The sequence below is a fragment of the Nothobranchius furzeri genome, chromosome 5 (genome assembly GCF_043380555.1).
Source record: "Nothobranchius furzeri strain GRZ-AD chromosome 5, NfurGRZ-RIMD1, whole genome shotgun sequence".
NCBI lineage: Eukaryota > Metazoa > Chordata > Actinopteri > Cyprinodontiformes > Nothobranchiidae > Nothobranchius > Nothobranchius furzeri.
The window spans coordinates 48,593,197-48,613,152 of NC_091745.1; the positions used below are offsets into that span (position 1 = coordinate 48,593,197).

General features: G+C 43.6%; 1 protein-coding gene across 2 annotated transcripts in view; it reads right to left on the reverse strand.

Moving 5' to 3' along the window:
* Nucleotides 1-19,956, reverse strand: part of LOC107378883 (low-density lipoprotein receptor class A domain-containing protein 4) — a 222,681-nt gene that overhangs the window by 11,391 nt on the left and 191,334 nt on the right. For both annotated transcript variants that reach the window (XM_054741343.2, XM_015949355.3), the window contains one exon: nucleotides 438-592. In XM_054741343.2, the coding sequence (XP_054597318.1) occupies nucleotides 438-592 (155 nt within the window). The remainder of the gene's footprint in view (nucleotides 1-437; nucleotides 593-19,956) is intronic.

Below are 19,956 nucleotides of genomic sequence, written 5' to 3' on the forward strand. Positions count from 1 at the left end.
CTTCGCTTCAGTGAAATATACAGACATGAGTTTCTGCTCAGCTCTCTTTGGGTCCCACAGTCAGGTTCTGGTCTGGACTATTGCAGAACCGTTCTGCAGCTGGGTTTGGATCGTTGCTCTGCTCTATGACCCGCTTTCATCCATATTCAGCTGATGGACTCACTTAGACTTTCACCCACAGAGGACTTTGTGGTGGACTCTCCGACTTTTCATTTTGGCTTTTAGCAATTTAGCTTTGTATTTTTATTTTAATGTCAATAAATGAAAACTGCAAAAAGCCCAAACCATCAGCCCTCCACCACGGTGCTGGCAGCTGGGATCAGCTGTTTGTGCTGAGTATGCCACTGTGCATTGTGGGTAAAAATCCCTACTCTGGTTTCAGAAACCGGAACAATGACATAAAGAAGAAAACGGAGATACAAGCGTGAGGTGCTGACCTGCTGCAGGGCATGGTCGTGCCTGCGGGCCTGGCTCTGCCGTGTGATGAAGGACCAGGTGGAGAGTTTGTAGTGGTTGAGCAGGCAGATGATCACCACCACCATCACCGTCATCACCACGATGATGATGACAATCTGAACAAACTCCAGTTCAGCTGCAGAAAACATGAAATGAGAAACGAGGATTAGAACCAAACACGTAGCAGACAATAGGGTTCGACTATAGACGTCAGCTGTGGGATCAAAAACTCCAGACCTGGCAGACAGGCTGATAAACTCACCTGTTCAGGTCGTTTTTACAGGTTAGTGGGCTCGACACACGGGGGGCAACACTGCAGGTCTCCCTCTTGCTAAGCAACACACGAAAAGCGTGCATGTGAAATTTTGCGCTCGTACACAGGCGAGCCAGCGACGCGATCCAGAAACTTTTCATCACTGTTATCACACAAGGACCAATCAGCAGAGGTTTCATTGACTGACCAATGAGCAGAAAGGATGCTTCTGAGTACATCTCTGGGCAAACCTGAAGTTACCACTTGCCGTGTCGGATTTCCCAGAGCTTTACAACATTTCTACAAAAGAATAAAGAGATCTTCACAAAAAGGCAGCGGCATGGTAAAGTATTGGTGAGTTGGTCGTTGGTGTGGTCTCATTTTCACCGTTTCTTTATCTGTCTGTAATACAGGATGAACCCATTCACATATTTTAGTTCATACAGTAAAGTCAGAAGTTAACTTCATATCTACAGCTGTTTCAACTCTGAACTGCTGTAATAACCCAACATTCCTTCCAATCTGACGGCCAATCAGAACAACGGAAGACTCGCTATTCGCCCTGGAACAGAGCGCGTCGTTGGCTGTTGACGCTGTCACACATCGCCTCCCGTTTGTCACGGTTATCAAAGCGAAAACGAAACATTTAGCTGGTTGCAGTCATTTGTTGCCTTACATGTGTCGAGCCCATAATGTTATTATTTCTGTATTTGTTACAATAAGATGTAGAATTATAAAACACAGTTTCTGTTCTCTGGATTCCCGTCTGTCTTAAACTCTCAGGCTGCACACAAAGGCCTCGGCCTGCCTGCTACTGAAGGAATAAACTTAAGGACTAAATATTTGAATCTTTTAAATGGATTAACAGAGGCTGACAGACTTTATAACATGTAACACCAGCAGGGGGCAGCACATATCACACACTGAGCATGACTCTCAGTGAAATGGTGTGTGTGTGTGTGTGTGTGTGTGTGTGTGTGTGTGTGTGTGTGTGTGTGTGTGTGTGTGTGTGTGTGTGTGTGTGTGTGTGTGTGCGCCAGAGACTGTGGAAAATTTCAAATCCCAGAACAAGATGAGTGTCTGTATACACTGGTTTCTTTGTAAGGATACTGAAAGACTGTTTCTGTCTCTCTCTCTCTTCCACACACACATCCCACAAGTCATCCCACTTTCTTCACCCACCTACAAACACTTCTGGTGTTTCTCGTCCTTCATTATTTGTCTTTTTCGGTTTCTCTCCATTCCTTCTATTGCTGTGTCTCGTCAGTTCTGACCTTGCATTGACAACCCCCCCCCCCCCCACACACACACACACACACACACACTAACAACACCCAGCAATAAGTAAGAGTGTGAGTCAGGGGTCATAGTGTGTGTGTGTGTGTGTTTCTCGTTGGATGCCTCGGTCTTTTGCTTTGTGGGAACTGTGACTACATGCATGTTATCATCATCAGATGATTTGCTCATGATTCACCCTCAGTTTAAGGGTGTCTCTCCGACAGAAGCAGCCCAGTGAGGAACCAGCCTGAACCAGCTCTAGGTTCCCAGACTTCCTGCCTGCAGGAAGGACCGGGAAGTCAGTAATAAGGAATTAAAATGTAAAGAGCCAATAAACCTGACAGAAATCTGAGGAAAGAGGTCGCTCACACTGCCTCATTTCAACTTCTGAAAGGAAAGGCAACAGGTGAGGAATGAGGCTTAATCAGGAAAACTCACTACCCAAAATCTAGAACATTTTTCTCGTCTTTACCGAGGTGGCAACAATAACCTAAACAGCTTCTCCTACAAATGACTGCATCTGGATAAGAGCCACCTCACAGAAAACAGGACACACACTAGAGGGACTGCTCAAAGTCGGGAACAAAGAAAAGTGTGCAAAGCAGCTCCCAAGTAGCATGGGACAAAAGACCAACAGACTGCAGTGTTGTGTGCGTCTGCAGCAGCTCTAGGAGTCCTGAAGACCATCCACATCCCTTTAATCTCGTCTCTTCAGGTCCGGCCGAAGACACAGACCACTGGGTGTCAATAAGCTGGTAACAGACCAGCTCCTGGTCCCCGGCTGGAGAACCCATGTAGCGGGAGGGTGAGCTTACCACAGTAACCACAGGGAGGGGACAGAGCAACACAGATGCATGCTGGGAAAGCAGGGCAGCCAGAGCCAGCTGATTAAATATCACACACTCTGGTGCTGTAAAAGGCACATAAACCACAGGCCTGACTCCAAACTACCGACTGAAACCAAAGTGGCATTGTTCCTAACAGCTCAAGTTGTTTTTTTTACAGCTTAAAGCAAACAGCAGCTGCTCTAGCCGTTCTCTGAGAGGCAGACACGAGCAGCGCTTCAGGAGGAAGGAAGGAAATGTGGGCAGGACACGGAGAGCGGGGAGGTCCATCCTGCTCGAGCTGCTGCTCAACTCCGCGGAGCAGAGAACAGAGTGTGCTGGCACTCTGCATTAGCAGCACCAGTCTGATGTTATTACAGCAGTAATCCACTTGTCAAAACAATATCAGCCCGGCGTCTGCAGCAGCCTGGATCATTAGCATCAGGAGCCTCCCACCCTTCCCACAGCTCTCTGTGGTCTTTAGCCACAAATGTTGGCGAGATGCTCCAAGCACTGGTTGCATTTACTGGGACTCGTTTATTCTGTGTAAAGATGTCCTGTCTAGTAAGACTTTTAACAGGAATATCTGAGATAAACAACTAACATCTGCTGTGGCAGAACATGAACCCATCTAAACAGAAATGAGCTTTAGTACATGAGGCTAACGCAGGAAAACATCAAGTTCAAGAGAGAATATAAATGTACAGAGCAGGAGCGCACACACGCAGCGACCTGATGACAGGCCTCTGACCCGAGTGTGTGTGCGTGTGTGTGTGGGGCAGTGGGAGGTCAGACAGTTCAGCTGACCTGTGGGTAAAACAGAGCTGTCAGACACACAGAAAACAACCAGACCAGTCTGCACACACACTCAAATAGAAGCTTTGCAGTTTAAACTCAATAAAAGATCAGAATTGATCTAGAATAAAACATCCACACCTCCAGTGAAACCAGTACACACCGCTCGTAAAGGAAATCATTAAAAGTCTGGCTGACTGAAGAGTTTCCTTCTCACGCGTTCCACTCCAACTATGAAATAAAAACTGAACTAAAAACTATTAAACAGACTGCGAAACAAGTCTAAGTGTGTTTTCATGAGTTTGTTGTTATATTTCTGAAACGTTTTAAATAGTTTTGTATTTTATCTTTCACCCTGTTGTGAGGAACCTGGGTTAGGTTAGGGTTAGTGTGCAGGATGAAAGCATGAATCTTCTAGAGTCACGTCTGCATGGTTTTAGGGGCCAAGAGAAAACTTTACACTGTTTCAATGACACTCACGGGTTACGAGACTTATCTGAATAAACTTAAACACAAACATTAAAGGTTATGAGAAATGTTGCTGTTTGGCAAGTTGGACACCTTAAACCAAACATCCTTGTATTTAATAGTTAAACGGTAAATGGCCTGTATTCATATAGCACAGGGATTGAAGCAAAACCTCCTCATCTGACTGAAGATTATTGGGGGGGGGGGGGTCTCACATTGTTTACACGCAGCCACTATTCAGGTTTTGATTGATTTTAAGGTCTGTATTCTTGTTTCTGAAAACTTTGGAACAACCCGTTCACATACACAGTGTTTAAAAGTAGAGCTGAAACGATTCCTCGAGTACCTCGAATATTTCGAGTACAAAAAATCCTCGAGTCAAATTCTCTGCCTCGAGGATTCGTTTAATTCATATTTAATTAATTCATGGCTTTGCAATCGCCCGGGGTCATGTTTCACCCGGACCGAAATAAGTGACGCACATGACCACTGGACTGCGAGTAGCGAATATAACTTAACTTACTCTTAACCCATGGCGGACAACTTGAACCCCGGTGGAGTGCGAAAAAGACAGAAAATGTCAAAGTTGTGGAACCATTTTTCACGTCGTAAGGCGGAAAACGTAGTCCAGTATAAATACAGTAAAATGGATTTAGCCTATCACAACACCACATCCTCCGTGCTGCAGCACCTGTAAATGTCACTTCTGCAAGCGGACTCGGAGCCTCCACAAGATAATGCATTTTAGCCTGTTTTTCTATATATTCTGCGGACTCTGCGACTTTTTCGTTTGTAGCGCTCAGTTTCAGCTCACACCTTACATCTGGTAGCAACACGTCGGACTTAAAATGTGCTAAAAATAGCAGTTTTTACACAATATGTCGGACTTTCTATTGTGTTATTGATGTCCGTTTTCCCTCGGGGTTTCTGCAGGAGGACACGGGTATTTATGAGTGGCGGAGGAAAACGAAAGAAAGTAAATACATGTTTTGTGATCAGTATAATTTGACAAAACCACAGCAAACATGCTTTTGGCAATCCTTGTTAGTGTGAGAAAAAAAGTGTGGAAATTAAAAAGGACGTGTGTTAATAGGGAAACAGCCAGCGAGCTGTTTGCGCCGTGAGCGGTTCTGTTCTGTTTGGGCCGCAGCCGCTCGCAGCGTTATCCTCCTAGTTTTTGTCTGGCTTGCAGGCTAGCAGATTCTCGCACGAGGGGAAAATCGGCTCAGGTTTACTTATTTTTTGCACAGGCATTTGTTTACTGTGAAGTAAAGTTGAAGTGCTGAAGTTATGCAAACTAATTTTGAATAAAACTTGAAGAATAACTGGCAATTGCTTGCTCATTTTAAGAGGTCTTTCATAATTATAACATGCTATTTGATATCAAATCACTTTTATTGTCACGTCACATGTGCAGGTACACTGGTACAGTACATGCGAGTGAAATTCTTGTGTGCGAGCTTCACAGCAATAGAGTTGTGCAAAAATACAGTAATGAAAAAACAAGTAAAATATAAAAATGGCTAATCTAAGTATACAAATGAATAAAGTAAACAATAAGATAAGAGATATAAAATGTACAGAGGTTGGTATGTGCAAAACAGTGGCATTAATGTACAGTATGGAGCGTGTAATGTTGGAACTTGGTGGAGCTCGCGACGAGGCAGCCATACTCGGCGCCATCTTGGCTCATCAATATATGATATAAAGGTTTACAAACACAAAAGGGTAATTTATTAGAGTACTCGATTAATCGAAAAAAAGATTCGATAGAGTACTCGATTACAAAAATATTCGATAGCTGCAGCCCTATTTAAAAGTGTGGGCGTTGAGATTTCTCTGAGGTAAAAAAGATGATAAGTATTAAAGTACTCCAGGGGGGTCGGGGGCATGTCCCCCGGAAAAAAATTATTGGACATTTTATATTTAAACGCATCAGTCTGGTGCATTTTTGCAGGGAAAGGTGGAGTTACAGGCTGGTAGCTATGTATGATAAAGTATCTATACATGTTCATTATAATGATATATTTGTGTTAACAATGTTTTCCCGTCCTTTCTTCATCCATTATGAACACAGACTACAGTGAAATCCACTGATGCATCCATCCTGCTCAGCACCAGAACTGCACTAGATACCAAAAGAACCAATCAGCTGGCAGAGCTCCATGTTGAACGTGTGAGCTGCAGAACTTGCAAAACTACGTGACTCAATTTAAGGAACAAAGTAGAATCCAGCTGCTGTTATTTATTTGTTGTTGGTGTTTATAGAAACTAAATATATCTGCAGGGCTTTAGGCCCAGGGCAGAGTTTTATACCTCAGACCAGCTTTAGATCATGACCTGTTATTAATAATATCAAGTTCTTTACACCAATCTGAATACTCTGTAATGTTCACAGACATCCAAACCTTAGAAATTACATAATCAATATTAAAATAAAAATATTAATATAATTTTTTCATTAAGATTAGTTATCTGTTATACTTATTTACATTTGATAGTAATATGATTCATAATATTTAATCTTATCTTCTATCATTTGTGGGTTTAGTGCATTCACTTAATATTAATTATAAAATTATAAATAACAGGTCATTACAGTCTGGGCATAGAAAGTGTTTCTAGGAACTAACACTTGTTCAGCAGCTCACCTGTTCCACTGATAGGAGAAATCCTCTCTCATCAGCAGGTGATCGGCAGAGTGTCATGACTGAACACTGGCCCAAAAAAAACAAAGAGACAACTAAAAACACCGACCTCAGATCGGCCCACCGGGAATTTGGGTCCTGGTTCCACTCATCACGTTAACTCTCATTGTGGCATCAGAGCTTTATTGGCTCTGTTAGAATCCCAGTGCCTGGTGCATGCGCAGCTTGTGTTTGTGCGCACCGTGGGAGCGACCAATTAGCGAATACGTTTTTGCAGCTTGGGTGGTGCAGAATGGTGGAGAAACGTGTATCAACAACACCGGTGGGCGTTTCAATTAGCAACAGGAGCGCCTTGGGGGTTCCAGGACTCTAGAAGGTGCTATATCAAATACAGGCCATCTGAGCTAACTATGCTACAAACTTGTTCTCAATGATAAACAAAGCCCTGAATGGGACTTCAGGGTTTCCCCCAGCGCTTCATAAGCCTGGCGGCCCGCCATGATTTGCTTGGCCACCCGCCAGGCTAAGCGTCATGCCCCGCCCCCCTCCCTGACCCTACCGTGTCCGCTGACACGAACGGTGCAATGAAACTAAAGCCCTCCATCAGCTGATACTGGTGAGAAACAGCAGCGGAACGTGTGCAAGCACCCCACCCCCACTCGCACTGAGGAGCGCTGCTGGACTTTTGATTAATCTGACAGGATGATCCTTTTTATACAACCATCAATAATCTACAGAGATGTCAATGCAGGTGAAACAGAATAAGCTTTTCTCTGTCTTTTTGCAGACGATGTACTGTTATAAATGACAGATGTGGGAAGAGTTGTAGCCACATCAGGCCTTTCAATTCCCTTTAATGAAGTCAAACAAAAACTGATAACAGCGGTGGTATAATTCTCTTATAAGGAAGAAACTAAGATCAATTGAGTTCAGATGAAATGTCGATCATGACAGTAGAAATGGAAGCTCCTGTAAGTTAAAGCAACAACAGAACAACGGTTAATGCAGAGTAAAACTCAAGTCTTTGACTAATGGGTGGGGTGGGGGGTGCTGGCTTAAGGTTGGTTTATGCTTGACACGTCCGTGAGGTCCACACGGCTCCGCGCGGCGAAATTGCGTCATTTTAACAACCACGCCTCCGCACGGCCCAAAATTTCCACAATGCGCACCTAGGAAAATTTCTAACCACGCGGACAGTCGGACGCGGAAAAACATGGCGGACCGGCAAGATCTAGTATGGCAGAGGTTCGTAAATACAGGCATTTGTATGATTCAGCTCTCAAAGATCACCATGATCAACATGTTGTTAATAATTCTTGGAGAGAAATAGCTCGCACTGTCGGAAAAGATGAGGACGCTGTTAAAAAATGCTGGAATGCCATGTTGTAAACAGTAATTTCTACTTCTACTATGGTGTAGTGATGGATACATGCCGTAGAGCTCCATGCTGCCCCCTACAGTTTGGGAGAATATTGGCTCACCGCAGAGACAAGCCGCATGAACCATAAACGCTGCGAGTTGTGAAGCGCGTTCCAGCCGCGAGCCGCATCACCAAGCGGAAAGTGAATGCGTCAAGCATAAACCAAGCTTTACTCCGTTAGGCCCTGAACTAAAAACCAAGCGAAGGATTATCTGTGGAGACTCAGCTGGGGCCTCTAATGTTCTTCTAGCTCAGTAAACTTCACAATGGAACTCAGGAAACCTTAAATGCTGTAGAGGAAACCTGGTCTGGCAGGTAAAGTCTGCACAGCGAATCAAACTAGGGAGAGATTTGAAAGTGGATGCATGCTGATAGAGCTTCTGGATGCAGGAGGAGCATGCTAGCTGTTTGCTCATTTGGAGTAGGACAGTTAGTCCCACTAGGAAAGGAATGCCTTCTTCCTCGACTTCAGCTGTCAGGAATCTTTGCAGCCAAGCTGCACAGTCCCAGAGCTGAAAGCAGCAGTTTGTGGAGAACGCAGTCTGACTGGATGTGGCTCCAGAATGACAGATGAAGAAGAAGAAGAAGAAAATATCATTTCTATAGATGGATGGATGTGGGATTAGTAACTTTGTCTGAATATTGAGCCTTTTGCTGTTTTAAAAGTTTTATTTCACATAGTGTGAGACAAGCTCAGCCTGTTCTCTGCTGCACTCAAGATTTCACTCATAAAAAATATGTTCTCACTGCCGCACCTGGCATTCAAAAGTGCTCTTGACTGTAAAACATCACTGTTGCAGATGTGTGTGCTGGCATCAGAGCGCGAATGTGCATAAATGACAACCCTGTCATATGATGTGTGTGTGTTTAGTAAAAAGAGACAGAAACACCTAAATAGAGGCTGCAGCGTTTGCTCCAAATTGCTCGTCCATCCCCTGCTGGCAGGCTAGAGGCCTGCTGAGTTCACAGCCTGCTGCCCACCACACTGGGCGCGTGCGCGCACACACACACACACACACACACACACACACACACACACACACACACACACACACACTTCTATACACAGTCCTGTCTGCTGCCACTGCCGTTGCCATGGGAACCCTTGGGCACGGTGCCGTGATCAACAAGGCCCGAAGCTGCTGGGGTGCCATGGCAGCGACCTGGCTGGCAAACACACACACACACACACACACACACACACACACACACACACACACACACACACACACACACACTGTAGCACAGTAAAGGATGGAAGGGGATGAGGAAACAGGAAGTGCAAACACCCTTGAAAAGACCGGCTCAGTTTGATGGAAGGAGGGAGAGTTCAGTCATGAGGGGACAGAAAGAGTTGGATGAAATGAAGGAAATGACACACACACACACACAAACACACCTCCCCTGGGAGAGCTGAGCGGTGCAATGTCTAGACGGCTGGTATCAGGCTGATGGCAGAACTCAACCACAGCCTAAGTGTGTGTGTGTGTGGGGGTGGGTGTGAGAGAGTGAGAGACAAAGCATGTAGAAGATTGGAACCTGATTCTAACCTACCCACCCCTCTGCTGCAGCCTCTCTGCGAAAGCAAATGAACTAGTTTAGTTCTGATTAACCCCAAGGAGACAAGTATCAGTTTGTGTGTGTGTGTGTGTGTGTGTGTGTGTGTGTGTGTGTGTGTGTGTGTGTGTGTGTGTGTGTGTGTGTGTTTCACATTAGACAGGTAGTGCCGGAAGACAGAGAAGATGAGGAAGATGGAGGAGGGATGCAGAGAAAGTGGCGCAGACAGACGGTGCCAGACGGGCTTTAGGGACTCAGGGCAACAAGAGAACAAACAATTGCACCCCCCCCCCCCCACCCCCCCGCCCCACACACACACGTATTTTCAGGTGCTTGTGCAGCACAGGGGACTTAGTGAATCACAAAGCTCACTTCTGACCAAAGCTTTACCATGATTGTCATTAAAGGAGTGCAGGTGAAACATAAAAATGAGAATTCGGTACGAAAGTCTGTTTATGTCAGTAATGCAGCTTAGACTGAAAGATCGCAGGAGCGATCGAAACTGTCGGCAAGGTAAAAAAAAAACTTTTCTGTGTTAAAAAAGAACCTAAAACTAAATTAGTCAGTCTAAATGTAATTTCACCTTTTATCAGTGCAGAGTCGGAGCATGCAACAGCTTGTGTCAGAGCAGCAGGTTAAAGGTCAAACAGGAAGCCGCTCTGTGATCCTTTAGTTTCAGGGCTTTGCTGTCATGTTGCTGGAAAACTGACTATGAGTCAGGAAGTATCAAAGATGTCAGACAAGACCGGGATTGGCTGGCGACTAAATTTCATATACTTTTTTTTTTTTTTTAACATTATGTTTATTGAAGTTTATAATACAGAACACTCAAGAATAATAGTACAGTTAACATGGGATTTATATTAAAGAACATAGTCCTCAAAATAAACAACTATATATAAAAAAACAAAAAAAAAACAACAGTAATAAACAACAAAAGAAAGAAAAGGGGGAAAAAAAAATATATATATATATATATAATCAGCACCAAGTATCACTTTCCAGATTAATTCACTTCATAATGTCTCGGAAACTCGATTAGAGGTAACCATATTTCTTCAAAATATGCCCCCTTTCCCCTGACAATATAAGTAAGTCATTCCAAAGCAATACATGATGCCATCTCCTTGACCCACATATGGCTTGAGGGTACATCCATTTTCTTCCAATACAAAGATATTAAGCGCCTCGCTTGCAGGAGTCCAAAATCAATTAACTTTATCTGTCTGATGCTAAAGTCACAGTTCTTTGGATATATACCCAACACACACAATTTTGCTTCAAAAGGTATACTTGCTCCAACAATCTTCGATAAAGTTTGCGTGATTGATACCCAGTACTGTTGTAATTTTGGACAGCTCCATACACAGTGAAGCAGAGTGCCCTTCCCATCTAAACATTTACTGCAGCTATCTGGAATGACAGGTGACCAGCGATTCAGTTTGACTGGGGTTATGTAAGTTCTCATCAACCACTTATATTGTAGAAGTTTCATCCTCGTATTAATTGATTGTCTTTGGGCTTTTAAACATGCAGTTTCCCAGTCCGCCTCCTGTATCTCCTCTTGGATGTCAGCTCTCCATGCGTCCAACTTGTCAATGGCAGATTCCTTATCATGTGTTAATAGAGCTGTATAAACTGAGGAGATATGACCTCTACCCACTGGCATTTGAAGTATAACATTCTCCAAGTGTGATAATGGTGGCTCAGAAACAATCTGTTTATATTTTGACATAATGAAATGTTTAACTTGTAAATATTTAAAAAAATGTTTTTTGGGGATGCCGTATATTCGGCATAGCTGATCAAATGTAAGAAAACTGCCATCCTTATAAAGATCTGCCACCTTCTGTACACCTTTATCTGCCCAGATTTTGAAACCCCCATCCGCTCTTCCTGCTTTAAAACATATGTTGCCCCAAATAGGTGTGAAACGAGAGATAGAAGACTTATCTCCCATATACTGATGGGCCTTATACCAAATATCTATTGTGTTTTTTAAAAAGGGGTTATTTGTCATTTTTTTTAAATTGTTTAAGCTTGCAGAATATAAATACAAATTCAACTGAAGATTTGTTACTGATGTTTGCTCAATTTGTAACCAGGCCGGGGGTGTCTCAGTGGAAAAGTAAAACATGGCTGAGCGCAGTTGTGCAGCCCAGTAATACAGTCTAAGATTAGGGAGTTGTAATCCCCCTCTGTCATACGGCAGGTACAACAAGCGAAGTCTTAGTCTAGGTTTTTTGTTATTCCAAATAAATCTATTAAAGATACCATTTAGCTTATCAAAGAATTCTTTTGGAAGAGGCAGAGGAAGTGACTGGAAGAGATATAAAAATTTTGGCAATATATTCATTTTAATCATGTTAATACGGCCAATCACTGATATGGGCATTGTCATCCATTTATTTAAAGATTCCTCCACTTCACTTATCAGTGGATCATAGTTTGTTGCTACAATGGTATCAATGTTTGGGGTGATTTTAACTCCAAGATACACAAATCCTTCTTTTGCATTAATAAACGGGGTCTGCATAATAGGATTTAGCCTTTCATCCTTATTCAGAAATAGAATTGAGGATTTTGAATCATTTATGTTATAGCCAGAGAATTGTCCGAATACCTCCATTTGTTGAATTAATTTGGGTATACTAATGGACAGCCTAGTCATAAACACTATCAAGTCATCAGCATACAGAGCCAATCTATGCTCCTGATCTCCTAACTGGACACCAAATATATCAGTTCTCATTCTAATTGTCATCGCCAGGGGTTCTATAGCTAAGATAAATAGCATTGGAGATAATGGGCACCCCTGGCGAGTGGAACGCTCCAGTGTGATGGGGTTAGAAACTATGTTATTTGTTAAAACATTAGCTTTAGGATTTGTATACAAAAGTTTAACCCATCTGAGAAAATTGTTTCCTAATCCATATCTTGGGAGAACAGTAAATAAATATGACCACTCTATTCTATCAAAAGCTTGACGAGCGTCAAGTGATAATAATGCTGTATCTTTAGCATCAAATTTCTCGTGAATTATATTTAGAACCCTTCTTATATTGTGAAACCCTTGACGTTTTGGCACAAAGCCATTTTGATCGTTATGAACTAAATGTGATATATAGGGGTCTAATCTTCTTGCTAAAACTTTACAAAGTATTTTAGTATCAACACTCATCAAACTTATTGGTCTATATGATGAACGCTCTGCAGGGGGTTTACCAGGTTTCAGTATCAAAGTAATCATTGCCTGCCTCAGAGTGGGTGGGAGAGCCCCATTTTGAAACGCTTCTTCATACATGTTAAAAAGTGGAATTAATAATTTGTCTTGGAAAGTTTTATAAAATTCAATCGGGAAGCCATCTGGCCCAGGCGTTTTACCACTGTTAATGCTTTTGATAGCTTGAGATATTTCCTCAATAGTTAGACGTCTGTCTAATTCCTGCTTTGTGTTTTCTGTTAGCGTCTGAAACTGAAGTTGATCTAAGAATATGTCCTGTTCTTCTGAGGTTTGAGCGCATTCTGATTTATACAATTTTTCATAAAATTCTCTAAAGCTGTCATTAATTTCCAATGGATCTACCGTTACATTCCCTAAGGAGGTCTTTATACTATTAATTGCTCTTTCACTCTGCATTTTCTTAATTCTCCATGCCAAAAGTCTACCTGCTTTCTCTCCTTGGTCATAGTAAGATTGCTTCAGCCACATTAGACTTTTTGCTGCTGCATCAGATGATAATTTATTATATTCAGTTCTCAAACTTAGCAACTCACTTTGTTTTGTTGAGTAATCGCTAACGTTTAATTCTAATTCCAAAGATTTAATCCGTTTATCCAGGGTTTCCATTCGCTTTCTTTGCTGTTTATTCTTTGCCTCGTAAAGCTAAGAATTTCACCTCTAATATATGCTTTGAATCCTTCCCATCTCACTGAGGCAGAGGTTTGATCTGTGTTTAACTCAAAGTAGTTTTCTATATTCACCTCTATAAATTTAACAAATTCCGGATTTTGCAGCCATTTTGTCTGAAGATGCCAGTGGGGGGGGGGGGGGGGGGGGGTTATGAATAAACTTTCCTAGATGGATACTCAATGAGACAGCCGCATGATCACTGATCACTATGCTATCATACTGACACTGTTTGATCCTTGATAAAAGTTCCCTTGAGACAAGAAAGTAATCTATACGCGAGCGGGATTTATGTATACTTGAATGACAGGAGAATTCTATTTTATCAGGATTTAGTTCCCTCCACACTTCTACCAAATTGATATCTAATATAAATTGATTTATTAGTCGTCTGGTTTGCGCTTTATATGCATCTGAGCCTGTTGAGCGATCTATACTCGGATTAAGAGTACAGTTAAAGTCTCCACCAATTATATACAGTCCTTGCAAAGCAGATATAGTAAGAAACAGATCTTCAAAAAATTTGGGCTTATTTTCATTTGGGCCATAGAGACTCACCAAGTTTAAAGTAATAGAAAGGATGGTACCCTGAGTGATTATATATCTACCAGCAGGGTCTTTTATTATTTTCATCAGTTGGAATGGTATGCTTCTATGAATCAAAATAATTACACCTCTCGCATAATTATTATATGATGCATGGATCACCTGACCAGGCCATCTGTTCCTCACAGACTTTAATTCACAGTCTGTCAAATGTGTTTCTTGAAGAAAAACTATTTTTGATTTCAATTGCTTGATCCTGCTTAGAGTCTGCTTCAGTTTGATTAATTTCCTGAGACCCCTGACATTCCAACTAGTAACTTTTATATCAGAGAGATTACAGGTATATGGTTGGTCCATACTTGGAAGTTTTGTTCTGTAATATTAAGATAACAACACGTGATGCTGGTGTCGAGTAAACGAAAATAACAAGTGAACTTTGAACAAAATAAAATAGAGAAGAGAAAATAAAATAAAAAATAAATAAATAAATAAAAAAGAAAAAAAAAAGAAAAACTGGGATTGACCCATAACACAAGTCCCCCCCCCTCCCTCCCTTATTCAGAATAGTAAACTAGGGGCTGTGCTATTCCACTACTAAGGGGGAATAGCTGAACTATGAGCACCCAACCCAGCGCAAGCAACAGTGGTGTCCGTCAACCATGCACACACCATATGCAAAGACATAAACATAACAAGCCCACATGTGTTAACATATCAGATCCACGGCCGTGTCCTTTTAGTGACTTACAGAATCCCTCTTGAAAAAATAAAAATTAGACCAAAGTAGATAACATTGTTGCAGTCAAGATGAATTTAACTGAGCGAAAGTACAGATTTCTTACAGCCCGTCTATCAGCTACGAGCAGTTGGTTTTGCAGTTCAAGGAGTGAAACACTCACCGCTACAGTTAGTCCTGTCCAGTGTGTCTATAGTGAAAATCCCTGGCCTCCTTTGGAGATGAAAACAGGTGGATCTTCCCATCGTGGAGGATCCTCATCTTGCATGGATTATATTGAAACCCGCGGAACATTCCTTTATCGGCGAACAACTTTCTGATCGCGTTGAACTCGGTTCGCTGCCGGATGGTCTCAGCTGAGAAATCCTCGGCAAAGAAGAGTGCGTTTCCATCGTGTTTGATGTTACTGTGTTTTGTGAAGCGGAAAACAAACTCCCGATCTTGGAAGTTCAGAAATCGGATGAGGACAGCTCTGTGTTGGTTTGGCTTTGGAGGTGCTAGGGTACGGTGAGCCCTCTCAATAATGAACGATCTGTCGGTCTCAAGCCAGCGCGGTAACATCTTCCTTATAAACTCCAACAGTGGTAGCTGACCCTCGGCGCCCTCCCGGAGGCCAAATAGCCGCAGGTTCTTCCTTCGGCCCCGGTTCTCCAGGTCGTCGGTCTTTGCCTCCAGGTAGGATATCCGTTTCATGGCCTTGCTGAGATCAGCCACGCTCTTTCCCATGAGCTCCTCCGCCGACATTATTCTGTTTTCAGCTTCCTCCAGTCATGTAGCGTTTGCAGCAACATTTTGCTTTACCTCCGTCATGTTTTTCTCCAAAGCAGCAACTGACTTCGTCATTTCGCCCATACGGTTATCTATGCTGTCCAGTTTAGTTCCGAAAACACTGAACTCGGAGCGCAATGAGCGAAGTTCAGCTAACACCGTGCTAAGCTCACTCATGCTACTAACGCTAGCAGCTCCCTCGTCGTCGTCAGGCGTTGCCAAAGTATCGGTTTTAACTGGTTTTTGGGAACCACGTTTTCGGGTGAAAATATCACAGTCCTTGAGATTAGTCGTTTTTGACATTTTCCAATGACAGTTAAGTTTCTAGTTTTGGGTTGTTCTAAGTCTTTAGTGCAGGTTACACGGAGCAGCCACTTTATGCTGCCATCTTGGTCCACGGCCAAAAATTTCATATACTTTGTGATTACATCAAATGCATCACATGACCCAGCTTACAGGTAAAACGTGTCCAGGTGAACTGTATGGGACACTGGCTTCACATTGTTATTGCAGATAGTTTAGGATCATTTCTGCACTTGTTTGTGTTCCTCGACCAGAATAAACCCGTTTTCCGCCGTGTGAACAACGACCACAGTACAGAGAAGCAGCTTAGTATTATTTGTTGCCAGAACCAGTCAAGTCCCTGACCCCGTCCAACAGTGTCCATCACAAATCCCTGACTTTGCGTCCCAACTGAATGTCTTTCCCAGAATTTCCCCAAACAGAGCCTCACTCTGATTACTGCTGAGGCAGGACATGGTGATTAACCTGACGCTGAGCTGGTAATAAATCTCCACTTTGCTGCTCAAAAGGTCTAGCGTAGCCATATCGTCTCCATCTGCATGAATATAACATGAAAAAGGAGACGGGGCTCTGTGATAACGGATCATGAATATTACAGTGTAGTCTAATATTATCAATATACCACAGCTGTAATATTCATGAACAGCAGTAAAGCAGAGAGGGGGCAGTGTTAAAGAATTCATTCGCTCGGCGAGATGTCCCTTCGCATGCATAAGAGCACTAGCTTGCAGTCAGAGTTGAGCGGCGGTTCTCCGGTGTGAATCTGACGGCGTGTGCGCACGATCAGAACCAGACAGACAGAACAACCCCCACCCCTGCCGCCATAAAACCAGACTGAGTGATTGGACCTGTCTGGAGGGTCAGACTGATGTCAGGGTAAAAGTGTGTGTGCTGTGTGTTAACTGGGGTCAGTGAGGGTCAGTGTGGGTGTGCCGTCTGACAGCGGTACCCTCTGCATGTTGTAACCAGTGGCTAAAAGCATCAACAGGAAGGGCCCGAGTCTGGCTGTAGGACTTTAAGACATCGGTAATGTGGAAAAGGCAAACGGAACAAACAGCTGGACGTGTGGATGTGATCTAATGTTTCCGATGAAGGAAAAACCGCTGCAGCTTCTGCAGTTTGGTCTGTGTGTGTGTGTGTGTGTGTGTGTGTGTGTGTGTGTGTGTGTGTGTGTGTGCGTGCGTGCGTGCGTGCGTGCGTGCGTGCGTGCGTGCGTTACTCTGACCCCATAGGGACGAGGCATGCTAGAACCCAGACTCAGCCAGTCATCTCCTTGCCCTCAGGTCAGCTACCTGTGTGAGCTCCGTAATCAACTACTGTCACTCTGACTAGATGCAGCTCTTTGAACTCTAATTGATTTACTGGAGAAGAAGCATTCTGATAATTCGGTGGCACAACAGTCCTGGGAATTTTATGAGAATGATAAAAAACGGCACCAGGAGGTGATGAGGGTTTGATCTTCGGTCCAACACTTTCAGGGTAAACTAGTATGGTGACTTGACCGCAGACTCATTAAACACTTAATACTTCTGAAGCATAACAGCAACATGAGTCATAAACTCATTATCTAATGAGTCTACAGCCGAGACAGACGTCACTAGAAACCAAAAGACATAACTGATCATTCAATAAATGACAGGTCATATTTGAACCTAAATCCTTGACCTGATTTTAAATGAACATTTGTGTCGGAGAGACAGATAAACTAGACCAAAGGAAACCCAACGAAGCAGCCAACGACAGCTCGGCGGGCGCAGGAGCAGAGAGAAATAGCAGCAGTTATAGAGAACATAACTCAGACTGAAGGCAAACGGAGAGATTAGGAACAGAGGAGGGACAGAAAAAAAGATAAGAGAGGGAGAAGACGGGTTAGAGCAGGAGACTGAGCAGCACAGAGAGCGTGGTAACAGCAGACAGATGTTAAAGGAACGCCGACAACAAAGCTTCTGAGACCAAACAACAAAACAGAGGAGCGAAGGAGAAAACACCAGGAGATGAGAGGAGAGTGGAGGAGGCTTTTGTCCATCTTCTCTGGCACATGTTTGTATGATAAAACAGATACGCCCCCTCCAACCACCACACACCTCCACCTAAATATGAGGGTAGATTCACAGCCCAAATCTAAAGCTGTGGGGGTGGCAGCCTCCTCCCAGACGTAGGCTGCATACGTGCTGTGTGTGGCCGCTCCGACTCCGACGGCAAGAGATGCTGTGGGAGGACGCTGGGAAGACCAGGATGGAGTGCCACGTTCTCCTGGGGTAGAACGGCCAGGACATGAGCGTGAGTTTGGGTGGGCCTTGGGAGAACCAAGGGGCCATTTTGGTCTGAATTTTATGAAGCCAAGTGGCTAAAATTGCAGTTCCACCCGCATCCACTAGGGGTTGGCATAGGAAGTGAGCAGATCCTCATTGACTCCCATATTAAAAATGCAATTTCACAGCTGAAATAAACATGTTTGCAGCCTGGTTCAGAAACCCCATTTTAGGTTTAATAGATCTAGTTTACAGTCATGACAACTCTGCGGGGGTTAATTATTTTATAACTCTTCTGTTTGAGTGGAATTAAATGCTTAAAAATCTGAATAATTATGAGCATCAGAGCCACGTGACTTAAGAGTTAGCTCCGGGGAAAGGCCTCGGCCTCACATTAATAGATGTTTGGTTATTTCGACTCTCTGAACTCGAGTTTCGTCTGTGTGTTCGTGTCTGTGCAGTTTCTGCTTCGTTTTATCAGTAAGTACATTTATATGTCTGTACTTTTTCGCTGGTTGAATGGGGGGAACGCTGTGTCATTTAACTGCTTGGTCAGACATGTTAGTGGGGCTGCATCAGAAACTTGAGCGGGTACCCGGCTTCTCCTGCCTCCTTTCCCGGGGCAACCGGGAGGCGCAATCCGGATCCAATGCCAGGCTGTAGTCATGCTGGTCACCTGTGGATCTCTGAGGGAGACCACAGAAACGCCGCAGCTCAACCACATTTTTCTCACTAATAGTTTGCTGGTTGAATGGGGGGATTCTGTGTGTTTACCATAACACTGCTTGGTCTAAAATGGCGTGTAATATAATGTGTTGGTGTGGCTGCTGGGTAACGAAACTAGAGCTACACATCTGACCAAGGACAGTGCGCAGACCAGCAGAGGATTTGCAGCAGAAACAGGAGAATGTGTATGTTTACTGTGTTTATAATATCCTATAAAGTTTTTAATCTGCAAATCAGAACTGGTTCCCATTTTAGACAGAGATGGCTCCTCAACAGCAGCATATGCTTGTGTGGCGTTTTTCTGCTATGACTCACTGTCACACTGGCTTTCTCTCCTCCATGACAGACTGCCTCTCCGACTCTCTATTTTAGTCTGTCCTCCTTCTCTCTCATCATGTCTGTCCCTTCTCTGTTTATCACTCCTCTCACTCTCCTCCATCTGTATTCTTTCCAAACCATCCATCCTTTTCCTTTCATCGTGTACCACTCTCCTCCTCAGCCTTCTCTGTATCCCACCTCTTCTCTTTCTATTCACCACACACACACGCGCGCGCACTCACTCACACACACACACACACACACACACACACACACACACACACACACACACACACACACACACACACACACACACACTTTTGTTATTATTTCTGCCTTCCTCACTCTTATCCCACCTTCTCCTACCTTCCCTCCCACTTTTTCCTCCTCTCCCACTGCCTTCAACTCCCAGATGAAGGGGTGTAAACATGTCTTCCACATGTGGTCTCATTGTGCTGAGCCAACAGAGCAAAACAACCACGCTTAAGTTGCTCAATAGGCTTCACCAGATGACTAGCACCTCCTCACTCCTCCTCTCATTCGCTCGGTTTCTCTTTTTTCCTCCTCCTTTTTTTTTGGCCCCTTTGGGTTGAGATGCTTAACAACCATGAAGCAATGCCTGGCAGGCAGGATTAGGCAGGAGCAGGACAGAGACAGACGGGAAAGGAAGGAAAAGAAAGAGAAAGACTAAAAGAGAG